The sequence below is a fragment of the Benincasa hispida genome, unplaced genomic scaffold (assembly GCF_009727055.1).
Source record: "Benincasa hispida cultivar B227 unplaced genomic scaffold, ASM972705v1 Contig387, whole genome shotgun sequence".
Classification (NCBI taxonomy): domain Eukaryota; kingdom Viridiplantae; phylum Streptophyta; class Magnoliopsida; order Cucurbitales; family Cucurbitaceae; genus Benincasa; species Benincasa hispida.
In genome coordinates this window covers 542,185-559,966 of record NW_024064829.1, presented here as the reverse complement: position 1 = coordinate 559,966, position 17,782 = coordinate 542,185, and the positions used below count along the sequence as shown (strand labels likewise).

The window sequence follows — 17,782 nt, the reverse complement described above, 5'->3', positions numbered from 1 at the left end:
TCTTCATTGAATTGTTGAAGATATCCAAATGGTTTATATTTTGGTAGACTTTGTGGGGACTCAAATGTGAAGATGAAGATTAGATGATTATAGGATTTGGTCGTTTATTTATTTTTTTCCTTTTAGTTTTGGACTCAAGTAGTGACCTTTTTAAATAGGTTGCCTAGTTTTAGATTGGGAAAGATTAGATAAGTTGTTTGTCTTTTGTCTTTAAAAAAAAGGTACGCGTAGAAATGGATATATCAAATCGCGTGTCAGATACGTATATGGAAAATATTTGAAAGTATCGGTATCCGATACGTGTCTGATACGGATTTTTTGACACACATGAAGTATCTATGCTTCATAGTTTTCTACCTTACTCATGTGCACGGGAACTAAAGAGAGAAGAGAGATAAGAATGTGTAGCTGAGAAGGGAAAGAAATTATATATATATGTGTGTATATATATACTTTTTTCTTTTCCAAAATCATAAGTGTTTATATATATATAATTCTTAAATCCAAACCTTAATTGGATTTTAATTAAATACACAAAAGTTTCCCTAAAAATTCAAAACGTAATCCAAATAATTCTAAATAATTAAATTACAAATTACCTCAAAATTTTGGTTTCCAGGGAATGAGCGTGTTGCAATGCTTGCTTAATTTATTTTCTGTTCAATGTGCAACTATATATTTCATTACCTAGTAGAACGTTTAGAGGTATTTTCTATAATTTAACGTCCCAACATTTTCTTGAACACATCAGTTTCATATTTATTTGCTCTAACCTCTAGTATTAACGAATAATTGGCTCGCATTTCGTTTTGTTTCATCGCGAGAGTTTGGTAAATTTAGGATTTTCCATCTTCAAGTTTTGGTCATTGTGCTAACAAGGTAATTGAAATGCTTTACGGTGCAGAATTGTTATGAAGCAATTGAAGCAGATTCATGCTTACAGCCTCAGAAACGGCCTAGACTACACCAAATTCCTCATTGAAAAACTCCTGCAATTCCCAAATCTTCCGTATGCTTGCACCCTGTTCGACCTGATTCCTAGGCCCTCTGTTTTTCTCTACAACAAGTTCATTCAAACATTTTCTTCTATTGGTCAACCCCACCGATGCTGGTTGCTTTACTATCAAATGTGTCTCCAAGGTTGCTCTCCGAATCAGCACTCATTCACCTTTCTCTTTGCTGCATGCGCTTCCCTTTTAAATGCTTACCCAGGTCAGATGCTTCATTCCCATTTCTGTAAATCCGGATTTGCCTCTGATGTATTTGCTTCGACGGCGTTGTTAGACATGTATGCGAAGTTGGGAATGTTGAGGTCTGCACGCCAACTGTTTGATGAAATGCCTGTTCGAGATATACCCACCTGGAATTCGATGATTGCTGGTTATGCAAGGTCCGGGGACATGGAGGCTGCGTCACAATTGTTCGACAAAATGCCTGTCAGAAGTGTGGTTTCCTGGACAACATTGATATCTGGGTATGCGCAAAATGGGAAGTATGCGAAGGCCTTGGAGATATTTCTAAGATTGGAAAACGAGAAAGGCATTAAACCAAATGAGGTGACTATAGCAAGTGTTCTTCCTGCCTGTGCTCAGCTTGGGGCACTTGATATTGGTAAGAGGATTGAAGCATATGCAAGAAATAACGGGTTTTTCAAAAACAACTCGTATGTGAGCAATGCAATACTGGAAGTGCATGCTAGGTGCGGTAACATTAGGGAAGCTCGGCGGGTTTTTGATGAGATTGGAAGCAAAAGAAACTTGTGCTCGTGGAATACCATGATAATGGGATTGGCTGTGCACGGAAGATGCAGTGATGCTCTTCAACTTTATGATCAAATGTTGGTGAGCTTTCTGTATCCTACTTCCTTTGTTTTGTTTTGATTTTAGTTTCTACATCACTAGTAAACTTCAGAAGTTTAAGTGGGTACAGTATGTCGTAGTTAATCTTTTATTTATGTTCTTCACATTGACATGTTCTATTTGTAGGCTTGGAAGCTAAGAAGCACGGATATAGATATGAGACACGGACACGGTGGCATGCTATTTTTTTAAAATTTAAGACACAGACACGACAACGATACGTTTATTAAAATATACATTGTTAAGAATAGGGGCAGATTTAGTATGAGCTCAGGGGGCCTCAAGCCTCCTTCAATTTTATGTTCTTTATATAATATATATAGAAAAACTGACATAGTATCAAAACCCCTGGCTAGCCTAGTTGTAAATCTGCCTTCCAACTCCCTCTAGACCTAGATTCAAGCCCTGCTCATTATATTTATTTTTACTAACTATATAAAGCCCTGTTAACAAAATTTTTGGATCCACTACTGGTTAAGAAAATATATAATTTTCATATCATAAAAAATGAGCTGATGCATTTATATGCTTAAAAATTGGTTTAATGTATTTCACAATCAAATTTTTTATCATTGTCATATGTGTTATTTTAGTCTACTCAATGAGTGTTCTATGCATGTCTAACACATTTATTGTACGGACAAGTGTCAAATATATATTCAACAAGTGTCGGAGTGTCCAAATGTCTGACACGCGGACACATTAGCCAAACTAAAGTGTTCGTGCTTCTTAGCTTGGAAGTTAGTATAAAGTTAAACATAAGAATTGACATTATTAGTATAAAAGAAGTTTGAATGTAGGACGTCCTACTTTGATACCGTGTTAAACTATGCTAAATCTGCAATGTTGAAGTTGGTGTGTTATGGTATGTTTAAGCCTTATTTTTTTTTGTCTCGTAACAGATACGAAGAATGAGACCCGATGACGTTACATTTGTAGGGCTTCTTTTGGCTTGCACGCACGGAGGCATGGTTGCAGAAGGCCGACAAATCTTTGAATCAATGGAGAGTATGTTTCAAATTGCTCCCAAATTAGAGCACTATGGCTGCTTGGTAGATTTATTAGGCAGGGCTGGAGAGCTACAAGAAGCTTACAGACTCATTCAAAACATGCCAATGGCTCCTGATTCTGTTATATGGGGAGCTCTTTTGGGAGCTTGCAGCTTCCATGGCAATGTTGAATTGGGTGAAGTAGCAGCTGAGTCCCTCTTCAATCTTGAGCCATGGAACCCTGGAAATTATGTCATTCTCTCTAACATTTACGCATCAGCGGGCGATTGGTCCGGAGTTGCAAGGTTAAGGAAGATGATGAAGGGAGGACAGATTACAAAGAGAGCAGGATATAGTTATATTGAAGTGGGAGATGGGATTCACGAGTTCATTGTAGAAGATAGATCACATTTGAGGAGTGGTGAAATTTATGCTTTACTTCATGGAATTTATGACATTATTAAACTTCATAAGAACACGCATCATAATCAAAATGAAGATGAGCTACTTTATTCTTCGTACATCTGATGGTTCGTTCGGATAACATATCCATGAGTACGAAGGTTAAATATATTAGATTTAGATGTCTAGATTTTAAATATTCAATAATTATAATATATGTGTTTTGATATACATGATAATTAATATTTGCAAGTCAAATATATGTGATTGTCTTAAATTATGTATATTAAAATTACAATTAAATAATTAAGTTATATTAATTAATGGGAAATTTTGTTATATATCTAGAAATAATTACCTATAATGAAAAATGTCTAAATACTTAACTATTTATAATTTTAACTTCATGATTTTGGGACAAGTGATTGAATAATTTTCTTTCCATTTATATCCTCGATAGTCAAACAACCTATAATTGAGAATTGATTTTCTCTAAAAAAAAAAAAAAAAAAAAAAATACTTTCTATATTCTCGTTAACTCTTAGACTTTTCGCTAGGAGTGTAACAAAAAACCAAAAATCCAAACCAATTCAATGGTTTGGTTCGACTTTTTAATATAAAATTAGACATATGGTTTGTATTTGAAGAAAATAAAAAAGTATTGGTTTGGATTGGTTTTTCTAATATATATATATATATATATATATATATATATATATAATATATAACCTTTGAAATAATTCTTCATTAGGTATCTTTTAATAGTTTAATTATTATGGTGTATGTATATGAAATGTTTAGATAAAAGACAAATATTATGGAGCGTATGTCTTTTTATTAAAAAAAGTGGCAAAACAAAACAAAACAATGTTACAATGTCATCTTTCAATTTATAAAAAAAAATAAAAAAATGGACCCAATTTTAACTTAAAATTAACAAAAAGGAACAATTCAAAACAAAGTGAAAATAAAAATAAAAAACTTGAAGAAAAAGAGAAAATGTCAAAAACCGAGATCCAAACCAATAATAAACCGATCCAAATAAAATCAATCAATTAGTTTTGTTCTTTATTGGACATTGGTTTGGATCCCTTCTTCGAAGAATCGATTGGTTTGGTTTGGTTCTTGGTTGGCCCCAAAACCGATAAAATCGAATTGACTATCACCCCTACTTTTCACCTTTAATATTCCTGAGAGAAAAAAATAAAAATAAAATATTTTATGATACACCCCCTCCCAGATTACCTTCTTAATCCAGAAGAGAATGTGACGACAGCAATTACCAACATTTTTTGTGGCAGTTACTGGCGAACCATTATCCTAAACCTACTTAGAAAACCATGGAATATAACAACAGTTTAAGAAACTTAATCTTAGATAACTCAGTTAAGTTTAAACATATAACATAATTACATTGTTAACAAAGACAGAGTTCAGCGAGTCTCGATAGCTAGCCCTTGTCCCTAACATGTTCAACACAAATACACAAGCATTTACAAATAGACATCTATACTTTTCTAGAATCTAAAGTCCTTGAATGGCAAAGCCACAGTGTGTCACAATTGCACTTTCGAAAGCTTCTCTTAGTCATTATGCGACACTTGTTTCCACTCACGAGCAAGTCAGCGAATCCGAATATGGAATGTCGATGGCACACCGAGTGTCTCTCGCAACCTCCACCCCTGTTTTGGGAAAAATGGTTTTAGAAAATGGGTTTGGAGAAAAAGGTTTCCACAAGTATTTAGTATATGAGTAGAGAGAGAAAGATTGTAGTAAACTAGAAAGCAATGAGTAACAACAACGGCTTTATAGCGTACTACTCCTGGTATGGGGAAGTGATGATTAGTCTTATCCCCATATAGTACATTCTGAACAAAAAGCCAACTGACACCCTTGCATATGCAAAAGGGCGAGCGGCCACTTACAACAAAAATACAAGGAAACCAAACTAACTTAACTAATACAATACATGACATGAAAACGTGATAAAAGGGGGTTGGATTTGGCATGTAGCCAAAGGCAACAGACCCTGGACAAGCACGACCATGACATTCTCCTCCAACTTAATCAGTTGACATCTCTGTCAACCAACCCTACTCAAACTCGGTGATCACTACAGCTACATTCTTTAAGTCTTCCGCGTGCTCCTAACTAATTTCTTCATCGAGAAGGTCCTTCCACTTTATCAAGAACTTTGTCAGTTCTCGTCTTGGTCTTTCGATACGGCGAGTACGTCTATCCAGAATTTGTGCGACTTCCTTTTCAGCTGAATTCTTCATCGTGACAGGAGGGTGCATCAACATATTCCACTGCTCGTCATCAAGATTGGGGTGATAGGGCTTTTGAATACTCACATGGATGATAGGATGAATCTTCATCCATGAGGGTAACTGAACCCTGTATGAGGTTTTCCCGAACTTTTTAATCATTTCCACTGGCCCTTCGTATTTTCGTACTAGACATTGGTCTCTCTGGCTTCAGAAACGGAACTACTCTGGTGCAGCTTGATCAGCACTTTGTCCCCAGTTTGGAATTCGAGGGGCCTATGTTTCTTATTAGCACACTTCTTCATCCTCCTTGACGCTTTTTCTAGACAGGCGTGAGCTATCTCAAAGGTTTGACTCCACTCCCTGGTGAAGTTACGTATGTGAGGGCTTTTGCCCGCATAGGGATGGTTCACCAGATGTGGCATTAGTGGCTATCTGTTGCATACTATCTCGAAAGGCATCTTTCCAGTTGCGAAGCTTCGCTGACTGTTAAAGCTGAACTGAGCAACATCTAACAACTGAACCCAGTTCTTCTATCTAGCGTTGATAAAGTGACGCAGATATTCCTCGAGCATGCTATTAAAGTGTTCCGTTTGGCCGTCTGTTTGAGGATGGTAGCTAGAAGAAATGTTCAGCATAGATCCCAATATCTTGAACAATTCTGTCCAAAAGGTCCCAGTGAATCTCCCGCCCCGATCATTAACGATGCTCGCAGGGACACCCCATAATTTCACGATGTGTTTGAAGAACAGTTGGTCAGCCATCACAGCCGTACACATCTTCGGCGTTGGGATAAATGTGGTGTATTTTGAGAACCAGTCGATGATAACAAGGATCGATTCAAACTCTCTAACCTTGCGCAATGGGTGATGAAGTCGAGGGATACACTTTCCCATGGTCTAGAGGGCACAGGTAGGGGCTCAAACAGACCGCTAATTTCGCCCTTTCGACTTTATCTTGTTGGAAGACAAGGCAAGTCTTGGTAAATTGCATGACATTGTCTCGAAGGCTCAGTCAATAGTAACCTTGTTTTAAGAGGGCATAAGTTCTCTGCCAACCGTTATGTCCTGCCTATGGTGTGTTGTCACACTCTTTTATCAGCGATCTTCGTAGCTCCCAAAATTGGGTAATGTAGAGGTGATTGCCCTTGCTATATAGTAGGTCATCTTCCACCCAAAATTGGCGTGTCTTCCCCTCTTTGGCCAACTGCATAATGGCCTACGCCGATGTGTCATTTGCCAAGTGTATCTTGATAGTTTCGCGCACTGTTCCATTCAACGTACTTGCTTTCAGGTATGCGAACATGTACAGGGCTGCATGCTCACTCTTCCGGCTAAGGGCATCGACCGCTTAATTGCATTTCCCTGATTTATGCTCAAATCGGAAATCAAACTCTGCTAAACACTCCTGCCATCGTGTCTGCTTCGATGATAACTTTGGTTGGTTGAAAAAGTGGCAAATGGAGCTGTTGTCTGTCTTGACTACGAATTTGGCTCCTAAGAGATACTGTTTCCAGGCCCTCAAGCAGTGAACTACTACCAACATCTCCTTCTCAGAGGTGGAATACCTCCGTTCTGCATCATTCAATTTCCTGCTCTCATATGCGATGGGGTGTCTGTCTTGAAGGAGAACACCACCCAATGCAAAGTCAGAAGCATCAGTCTCGGCTTCAAAAGGTTTGGTCACGTCGGCAATTACAAGGACCGATCCTTCGATCATCACTTTCTTCAAGCCCTCGAAGGTGGCTTGACATTTGGGAGTCCAACTCCAATGATTATCTTTCTTCAATAGCTCGGTCAATGGTCCTGCTCTTCTCTAGAACCCTTCTACAAATTGCCTATAGTAGTTGGCTAGTTTGAGGAAGGATCGTAATTCTGTCATGGATGTCGACACCTTCCAATCTCTGATAGCAGACACCTTACCCTCTTCCATGCCAATCCGACCACATTCGATCACGTGGCCGAGGAAATTTATGTGCTCTTGAGCAAAGGAGCACTTCTCTCTCTTTACGTATAGTTGGTTTTTTCTCAATTTTTTGAAGACTAGTTGGAGATGGTACCGGTGGTCTTCCATCAAGGCACTATAGACCACGATATCTTCTAGATATACTATGACAAATTTGTCGAGGTATTCGTGAAACACCTGATTCATCAGAGTACATAAGGTTGTTGGAGCATTGATGAGGCCAAAAGGCATTACAAGAAATTCAAAGGCTCCATACCTCGTAATGTAGGTCATCTTGGATTCGTCTCCTTTAACAATTCGAACCTGATAGTACCTCGACCGTAGGTGCAGTTTCGAGAAGTAAATAGCACCGTGGAGCTGATCAAATAAGTCCGTGATGATAGGAAAGGGCTACTTATTACGAACTATGAGCTTGTTTAAAGCCCGATAGTCGATGCATAGCCGAAGGCTTCCATCCTTCTTCTTTTGAAACAACATTGGGGCTCCATAGGGGGCCTTTGTTGGTCTAATGAACCCTGCATTTAACAGCTCGTCTAATTGGTTTCAGAGTTCGGCCAACTCTGGCGGGGCCATACGATATGCATTCTTAGCGGGCGGCTTCGCCTCTGGTAGCAACTCGATTTCATGATCGATCCCTCTTCGTGGAGGCAAGGACTTGGGTAAAATATCGGGCATGACATCATGATAATCTTCCACTAAATATAGAATGTCTCGGAGGACTTCCTCTTTTACGGTCTCTACTGTATCAATCGAAATGGCCATGAACGTGGGTTCATCATGGGGAAGGCCTCTTTTCAGTTGGAGGTTGAGATTATTCTTATCCCGTTTGGCTATTTGATACTGGCTTGAACCACGGTGGGTATAGATTCCGCAATCACTAAGCATTTTACAAGGGGCATCGGTATAACTTTGTGTTCGAATAGGAATTCCATCCCCAACACTATGTCAAAGTCGACCATCTTGACAATTACAAAGTCAGCAAGGCCTTTCCAATCCCTTAACTTCACTGGCATTCTCTTCGCTATCCCCGTAATAGGTAGGGCCGCAGAGTTCACGGCTTTCCTCTTTCCTGCGTCTCTTTCCCAAGTTAAGTTCAGGCGACGAGCTTCTATTTCAATCATGAAATTATGGGTTGCCTCAGAGTCGATCATGGTGCTCTTGACCGATCTATGGTTGACCTAACCGTCCACATACATGAGCCCTCTTTCCAACGGCTCCTTCGTCTTTCCCATCTTCTTTTGGAGCGCAGATAAGATTTTCAATGCCCCCATCCTGAGGTTTTCACTCTCTGCGGCCGACTCAATTTTTGGTTTGCCTTTTTTAGCCTTATCTTCTGAGCTTGAGGCCAACGTGGCTTGGAAGGCATTAAAAGCAGTTCGATTTAGACACTCGTCCGCTCTGTGTGGTCCTTTACATATGAAACAAGACAGTGGACGATTATAGTTGTTATACTGTTGTGGCAGCCCTCACCAATTGTTCCTTGATCTCGGTTGGGAGAACTTACGGTCCCCTCCCCCCTCCCCCCGGTGTTCTTATCTCCTCCCCTAGGTTTGGGAGGGCTAGAATGACTATTTCTGTTCCCCCCATTTGAGGAAGTTGGTTGTTTCCTCACGTCTTAAGAGTCTGTGCTAAGGTCATATAATTGTTCCGCTGCCGCATAGGTAGAGGGGAGATCTTGTACTCTCTGTTCATACAACTTCGACTTTGCCCACAATTTCAGCCTTTCGACAAAACTGAAGACTTTGTCTTTCTCGGACATGTCACGTATGTCCAACACAAGTCTCGCAAATTGTTTCACATAATCCCTAATGTTTCCTGTTTGTTTCAACTTTTGGAGTGTTCGTCGAGCTAAGATCTCGACATTCTCAAGAAAGAATTGCGAACGAAGTTCTTGTTTCAACTTATCCCAGGTATCTATCGTACACCGCCCTTCTTGTATGCCCGCAAAATGTGATCAACACCACAGCTTTGCATCTTCAACTAGATGCATGGTCGCTAGTGTGACTTTCGACGCCTTTGTCATGGTGTTCGTCGTCTTGAAGTATTGCTCAAGGTCGAAGATAAAGTTCTCTAAAGCCTTCGCTTCCTGCACCCCACAGAAGGGTTTTGGTTCTAGGATTTTTATATTGCTCTCCCAGATGGGGCCTCGTTTTCTACAGCTCGGATGGTGAAATTCACCTTTGCACTCACATCCGCAATCTCGGCTCTGTCGACGTCAAGGGTCAATCAAAAATTTTTAGACAGATCAATTACCATCTGAATTATTGCTTTCTGGGAGTCGTACAAGTCTTTGACGCGCTCTTCTATGTGGGCAACAGAGCCCGATGAGCTATCCCCACGTTTAAAATTGCCGAATCGTGCAACCTTTGTCTCTAGGGTCTCCACCCTCATCATCAGTTCTCTGACGGGTAACCCGTCTAGGCGGTCAATTATCACATCAATTCTGTCGAATTTCTCGGCAACTTCTTGCAGCCGAGTCTCTAAGAAACGAATACTATCAGGGACTTCTATCAAGTAGCGCATTTGCTCTTTCATCTCTACCAGTTTGTCCACATGGGCCTTATTCAAGTTCTTTGTCGTCGACATATTTACTAATTTTTCCCTCTGTGAGCCGAACATCTCTGATACCAACTATCACAATCACACTTTCGAAAGCTTCTCTTAGATATTTTGCGGCACTTGTTTCCGTTCACGAACAAGTCAGCCAATCCGAATACGGAACGTCGATGGCACACCGAGTGCCTCTTGCAACCTCCACCCCCGTTTTAGGGAAAACGATTTTAGAAAACGGGTTTGGAGACAAAGGTTTTCGTAAGCATTTTTTAGTATATGAGTAGATAGAGAAAGATTGTAGTAGACTAGAAAGCAATGAGCAACAACGGAGGCTTTATAGCGTACTACTCTTGGTATGGGGAAGTGATGATTAGTCTTATCCCCATATAGTGCATTCTGAACAAAAAACCAACTGAAACCCTTGCATATGCAAAAGGGCGAGCGATCACTTACAACAAAAATACAAAGAAATAAAACTAACTTAACTAATACAATACATGACATGAAAACATGATAAAAAGGGGTTGGATTGTGCATGTGGCCATAAGCAACAGACCCTAAACAAGCATGACTGTGACACAGTGCAGTTAACCTTTGGGGAATTGACCACTACCTGAGGAAGAAAACATTTAAAACAAGGGAGCTACAAGCCCAATGAGTGACTAATAAATCATAAGCATCATGCTTTAAAAATAGAAAACTGGGAAGCAAACTTATATTCAAAACATTCAAACATAGCATAGCTTAAAATATAGCTTAACATAATCCTTAGTTAAGAGAGAACCCTTTTGCTCAATCCCTCAATACAAACCTTATTTGGTGTGGAGTATTCTCAACACAAGTAACGTCAATTCTGTCTATGTGTACGTGTTTATAACTAAGTACCGTCATACCTTAGGTACTACTACCTAGATACCTTCTCATTGCTCTTTAGTATCGGGTTCAAATAATCATCATAAACTCATATTTTGAAGTAAATCATATTTTGAAAGCATAACATCATAAATCATATGCTTAAACATCTTTACTATTAAGCATCAACTTCCAACGCATGCTTCTTGTAAAATAAGTGTAGAAATACTTAGGTCATGCTTTATAAACTTCTTTAAACTAGCATGTATTATTGGCTTCATGAAATATAGTTTACTAATGCATGACTCAACATCACTTTACTAATGCATGTAGTATCTCATCGCATAGCCCACCAGCCAGCGCACGCCTTGGCGCTTCTTGCACCATCATCTTGCCTAATGCCATCGCATGGACTTGCTTGCCCATACCATGCATCTTTTCTCCTTTTCTCTTAATAATCAAATCATCCTCCACCTAATTTATGAATATTTTATCTCCCGACGTTATATCAATTGAACATAAAATTTTTGTACTTATGAGAACTGCATTATTGGAAAGAAAAAAAAATTACAACTCATTTGAAGAATGTTGTTTCCATATTAACTTTAATAGGAAACAGTTCTTGTTTCGTAAATGTAAATGTCAATATACACAGAAGCGAGAAGGATTAAATACAATGAAGAATTTTAGCTCACAATGGAAATACTTGCATATACAAAGACCATGATTTTAGGAGAAAAGAGTATAAATATCTATATAAACAAGGGTGGAAAATGATTAAATACAATGACGAATTTATCACATATTGTAAATACTTGTATACAAACACATGTGTAACGATTTGTCTACATTTGTCTGTGTACACACCTAGGTAATCTATAGCTTCATATCTTAGTAACACTATAGCTTAAATAATATTTTACATTGTATTCTTTTTATATTCTTTGCCTTTTTTTTTGAAGAAACACATTGTAATCTCTTCTATATATATATTTACATTGTATTAAAGACTTGACGTACATCAAATAAATGCTACCACAAAATAGGCCACTAAAGTTTAAATACGTGTAGTTTAATCCCATAATTTGAGTGGATATGTTTGACGTCAAAATATGGAAAAGGTAAATACACACTTAGTCTTCTCGTGGCAACGAGAATTTGTAATTCAAGGAAGAACCTGACTTGCAGGATGGAAAGATTTGCATACGTAGGTGTGGTGCTTGCCACATAGGCTTTGATGTTTAAATCATAAAGTGTATCTACGTAGCAAGTTGAGAATTTGAGTATTAGAATGGACTTATTTCTCCCTCTAACTATCAAGATGTATTAATATGTGTAGTTGACCTGTGACATTTCCATAAGATTTCAGAGTTGCATTTGGATTATCCTTTACTTACTAGGTTGGGGCATGCGAAGGGTGTGCCCCATTTGGTATTTGACTAAGGTCGACCTCAGCTAATCAAGGTTGAATACCATCTTTTTTGGCTATATTTTTAAGCCTAAGATAATCCCTTGGGTTGGGAATGCATGAGACATGCCCTCTTATAAGTGTTTTGTGAGGCTCAACCTCGACCTTGGTTGAGGCCGAGCATGCCGGCTACCTACTCCTTCTCTAGGTCCATTTTGGTCTTAAGCTACCACTTTCGGCCCAATTATGATATCTTCCTGATTTTGTTATCTCTATTTTTTTTTGTTAAATGTTGATTATGCCATTTAATCCAAAATAGCCCATAACATAGTATATTTTAAAAAATGTCTCAAATAAATTTATTTTTTATTCATGGGTTTTCATCATTTTTTCCTAGTTTTGTACTTACTAAAATACCCTTATTACAATTAGTTATTAATTTCTATTATTAAATGGGAAACTTTGAATTTTTTTTTTATGTATTTTATTTTGAATTTGGCAGGTTTGAGAAATGATTTTCCTTTAACAAACTTTCAGTTTGTAAAATTCAAACTCATTATACCTTATCAGATGTTAATTTTATGCGAAGAAATTGTTCTCAACGGCTTTATTCTTTGTTAAAAATAGTTTTTCTCAAACACATTGTAACCGTACATTTTAGGGGTATTCAAAAAATTTGATGCCAAAAAACCGATCAACTCAATCCAACCCGTGCGATTTTGGGTTGGGTTGAGTTCAAATAAATGAAAATTTTATGGATTGGGTTGATTCACCTAATATAACTCAAACCCATGAACCAACTGGAACCAACTGGAACCAACCCGAATTTATTATTAATTTTAAAATATATATTTTTTTTACTTATAACACAATTATTTATACATATATTGATTTTAATTTTATTTAATTTCAATATTTTTTAATAATTTATTTTTCAACAACTCTCGAAAGTAATTTTTTTTATACCTTAGAAAGAAAATTTGCACTATATAAATTGAAGTTGAGTAGTTAATCTGAATTCAATATATGAAAATAATTAAATTAGATTTTTACATATTTACGTTTTGTTTCTTTTTAGAACAAAATTTTAAATAAATAACCCGATTAACCCGAACAAACCCAACCCAAATATTTTATGGTTGAGTTGGGTGGGTTCATTTTTTAATAAGGGTTATTTGAGTTGAAAAAATTTACAACCCGAACAATTGGGTTTGGTCTAAAAAGTCTTTCAACCCAACCCAACCCACTCCTAGTTCATTTGTGTATGTATGTATGTATATATATATATACATTTCATATATATATGGAAAAACATAAAAGAAAATCTGTATATAGGAAAGACCACTCATTTTCTTGTAGCTTTGGTTAATCAAAATTCTCCTTCTCGTGGATGTAGGCATTTTCAAGCCGAACCACATACATCATTGTGTTCAACTTTTTCTTCTCCTTTTTCTTTGTAAACTGCATGCCTAATAATCTCTGATTTCACTTGTAAAATCTTGCAACAAACGAAAGAAGGTTAGAAAGAGTTGAAAGAACTTTCTGAATTCGTTTAGAGAGAGAAAGATCACTTTTGCCAAAATCATTTCTCATTAGAAGATTACGTCTACACAATAGAGAAGAGATAGTGTTTATCACCACGTGTTCTTCATTCAGCTCACTAACGTGGTTTCTCCTCAACCTTTCTTTTCACCAAACTCTCATCTTCACATTGGATCAGTCTTCTTGAATCGATTCTGGGCATGGAATAAAAAATAAAAGTCCAACAAAGTGGTATCAAAGTAGAAGACCATCAAGATTTCAATTCTTAAAGAATCAAGAATCAAGATTCAGGGAAGTCATGGTAGTAGTAAGGTTTGAAGTGGAGAAATTTGATAGAAAAGGTGATTTTAGTTTTTGAAAACCCAAAATCAGGGTCATCCTTGGCCAACAGAAGGCTCACAAAGCCCATCTTAATCCATCTACTCTACCAAGTATAGTTACAGCTCAAAAGAAAGAAGATTGGGAGCTAGCAGCTTATGGTACCCTAGTTCTAAATCTGAGTGACAACGTTTAGATGTCAATTACTCGACAACTAAAATCCCTTGGACGCAATATGCGATGCATGTTGGTCATGCGTCGATGGTCATGCGTTGGAATGAATATGTGTTAACAAATGTATGCGATAATCATGCGTCCTGTCACAAGTTTTCTTGCACTCATACCAAGTATAACGCGAACGCAAGTTTCTCGAGTGATCCGAGGTCGAACATAGAGACTTGTAACTGGGTGAATGCAGTAATGTGCATGCGGCGGTTGAATAAAAGAATGGATGGGAAGGTTTCTAAGCTAACACTACTCCTACTCCTAGCTAACAGACAACACAATGAGAATATGCATGAGAGGTAGAGACACGAAAACTCTTGACATGAAACAAATGAATGGGAAAAATAGATAAAATGCGGAGATGTTTTCATTATAACACTTAAGAGTGACCGCAAGGGCAACCTTAGTCAATGCAAGCCATGCAATCATGCTACACACACTTGAGCCTAACCCTAGGACGTATGCAGTGGGTATGCATAAGTGTCGAGATGACCACATACAACCGCTATATCCTACTTCCTGGACGCATGCAATATCCTCTCGTAGGGTGCATGCGCTGTGTGATAGCAAACAGAGCTTATTCCTAAATTCCCCATTCTTACTTATGCATTCCAATCCGCTCTCCCGAGTCTTAGATTTGGATTTTAGACTACTCTTCCAAGTATGCCTAAGTGATGAATGATGCACTCATAAGACAAGGTAACCGCATAAACTTGGTTGACGCAAGATTATTCCTATCTCTAGTGAACAATGCATACATTGCTTAATGCGACCAACTACTTTCCTCCCGGGCAGTTGGTTGTTGCTGACTTTACTCATAGACAAGCATTGCGTACAACTTCACACAAAGCAAAAAAGGTTTACGCACACACTCACGCAACGCAAAACCTCTCAATGGTTTGCTACATGCTTCATATCCTTAATCGACATGACTAAGTATGCGATACTAAAGCAATCTTACTAAGTGATGCAATGAAAGTTAAGAAATGCTAAGTAAAGAAGATGGAGATAGAGTCGAAGGAAACACAAAATGCATTGAATTTTTTTTATTAATTCCTTAATCACAAAATGTCATACAATACAATGTAAGAAAGAAGAGAAAAATGAAATGACCGGTTGGAGGTGAAAACTTGTTCCAGCGGATGTGCATCAAGGCTACCGGTGGGTGCCATGGATGGGCGGAGAGTTGACTCTCTCGATATCTAGCTCCGGTTGTCACTCGGAATGGATGAAGGAGGTGGAGAACTCTCAAGCTTCTTCTCATACATTTTTCTGGATCACAAGGATCCACCCTAGGCGAACACCTCGGGCGAAAACCTTGGATAGCTTGAAATTCTGCTCATCGGCTTCTTTATATAGAGTCTGGATCGCCGACAACATTAATGGACTGATCTAATTCTGACATTCGTTGCGTGTAGTCCTTTCTGAATCTCTGCTGCCAACGGTGTGGTAAGTGAAATGTCAATATCATCTTTTGATTTTCCCAAGTAGATGCTTTGATGCGTTCATTCCACCAACCTTGCGTTGATCCCTTTATCATGCATTATCGTGTAGCTGCAATCATTCAGTGACCGCATTCGCTTAATACCGCAACTTCTACATGATGACCGCAATCCTTTGATGAGCGCAACTCCCATGCGATGGACGTATTCGACTGATTATCACAACACCCATGCGTTGATCGAACACATTCGCCTTTGCGGTAGAGGGTTTCTTCGCATGCGGTCGTCTATGCGGTAGTTCAATTTTCGCGTTTTCGTCTACTTCTTGCTTTAGCTACAAAAATAGACAATTGAACACATAATAATGCATAATAATGGGTTAGCTGAGATTCTTAATGTTGAACGCCACAAGCTCAATTTCTCGTGAATTCCTAACATAATTGTCGCATATTCTGCTTAACAGCCCTCATAATTCTAGTAAAAGGCCTAAGATGACATGCATTTCTACATGTTATCATACCCCCAAACTTAAAATCATGCTTGTCCTCAAGCATGCGTTATACTCAAGAAATTCTAACTCACTTTCCAGCTTTCCTTTGCAATGACCAGCTTCTCAGAATATAATTTCCTCATACCTTCAACCATCACCGCAATGCTCTCCTCACTTGGCTGCTTCTTCAAAAAGATCTTTTTCAAGTTTAAATTCGGCAAGCCTTTGCTCAAAAAATTTTTACTCATTCACCGCAACTTTGTTTTTAGCTTTTAAGAATGCGTTCGTTCAAAACACTTTAAAAATTTTGCGGTGACTTATTCGAATGCGGCGTTGAACCTGGATACGCTCTTCGTTTTGGCTTACCCCCACGTGTGTCATGCGGGCATCCAACTTCGGTTGCATTCCATATTCAACTCAACTCTTGTCTTGCTTGTTTTGGCTTGCGCTCGACAGAGGAGTTGCGCATATGCATTGATCCTGGCAACTCTCTTTCGTTTTGGCTTGCCCCCACATGTGTCATGCGGACATCCAACTACGGACGAGTGCCTTTCACAACTTAACTCTTATCAACATGGGTTTTCCCATTGTGTTGATAGTTGAGTTATTATTCTCAAAATTCTCTTTGCTTTTTTTTTTTTCAAATGACCGCAATGAAATGAACGCAATTCTTCGAGACTGCTGCCACCCTCAAATTTAGAGATTGGCAGCGTTCTCACCACAAAGCTAAAAGCAAAATCAATAGGAATGTGGTAATAAATGTTTGAACAAGGGTTTGCACAAAATAAAACTTAAGATTTTCAAAATTTGAAGAAGCTGATAAAACTAAAGAATGCCTTGCGATGATTAATTGGAAGATGCAGTGAATTATACATACCATCATAGAAACATCGCAAAACAACGCAATCGGGAAAGAAAGAATTTCAAAAAGATAATGCATAAAGGATAACAAGAAAAGAACCTTAGGCGGAACAACGCATGCGATTATGCGTTGGAATTCACGTGATCGAAGCCATGCGTTGAAGGATGAAAGGAATTCTTCCGTTGAACTGCGCACCGAGGAGACTTATTGTTGCACCTGCAAGGAACAATTGCAGCACAACCAAGGAAGCAGCCATATATCCAAAATAACAATAAAAATAAAAATAACCTAAACTAAAAAGCAAGTTAAAGATAGAGTAGAAGATGTCCCTGGAAAAATAGAAGTGTTGTCACCGCAAGGAGTCTTCCATGCAGGAGATGGCTCTCAACTGCTCAGGTCAAGTTGCCTTGACCATTGGAACTTCCAGCAATTGTTGGGTGTATGCGGCCATCATATGCTTAGAATTACCTTAAGCTCTTTTGCGACTGATTGTCCTTCTACCTTAGGGTCAATACTGGCTTTCAGCGTATCGCCTACACTTCAATATTGTTTGCAGCTTGGTCGCACAAGCTACAATACTCCCAAGATAGAAAGGTTGCCTGCATAGA

At 38.4% G+C, this 17,782-nt stretch overlaps 1 protein-coding gene across 1 annotated transcript; it reads left to right on the top strand.

The window, feature by feature from the left end:
- Positions 1-549: 549 nt before the first annotated feature.
- LOC120069411 (pentatricopeptide repeat-containing protein At5g08510-like) lies at positions 550-3,497 on the top strand. Its single transcript, XM_039021148.1, has 3 exons — positions 550-705; positions 905-1,841; positions 2,762-3,497. The coding sequence occupies exons 2-3, from the start codon at positions 912-914 to the stop codon at positions 3,374-3,376; spliced, it is 1,545 nt and encodes a 514-aa protein (XP_038877076.1). The 5' UTR covers positions 550-705; positions 905-911; the 3' UTR covers positions 3,377-3,497.
- Positions 3,498-17,782: the final 14,285 nt, after the last annotated feature.

Coding starts and splice junctions, on each gene's coding strand:
- LOC120069411 (XM_039021148.1), top strand. CDS start 912: ATGAAGCAATTGAAGCAGATTCATGCTTACAGCCTCAGAAACGGCCTA. Junction 1,842..2,761: donor AACTTTATGATCAAATGTTG/GTGAGCTTTCTG, acceptor GTCTCGTAACAG/ATACGAAGAATGAGACCCGA.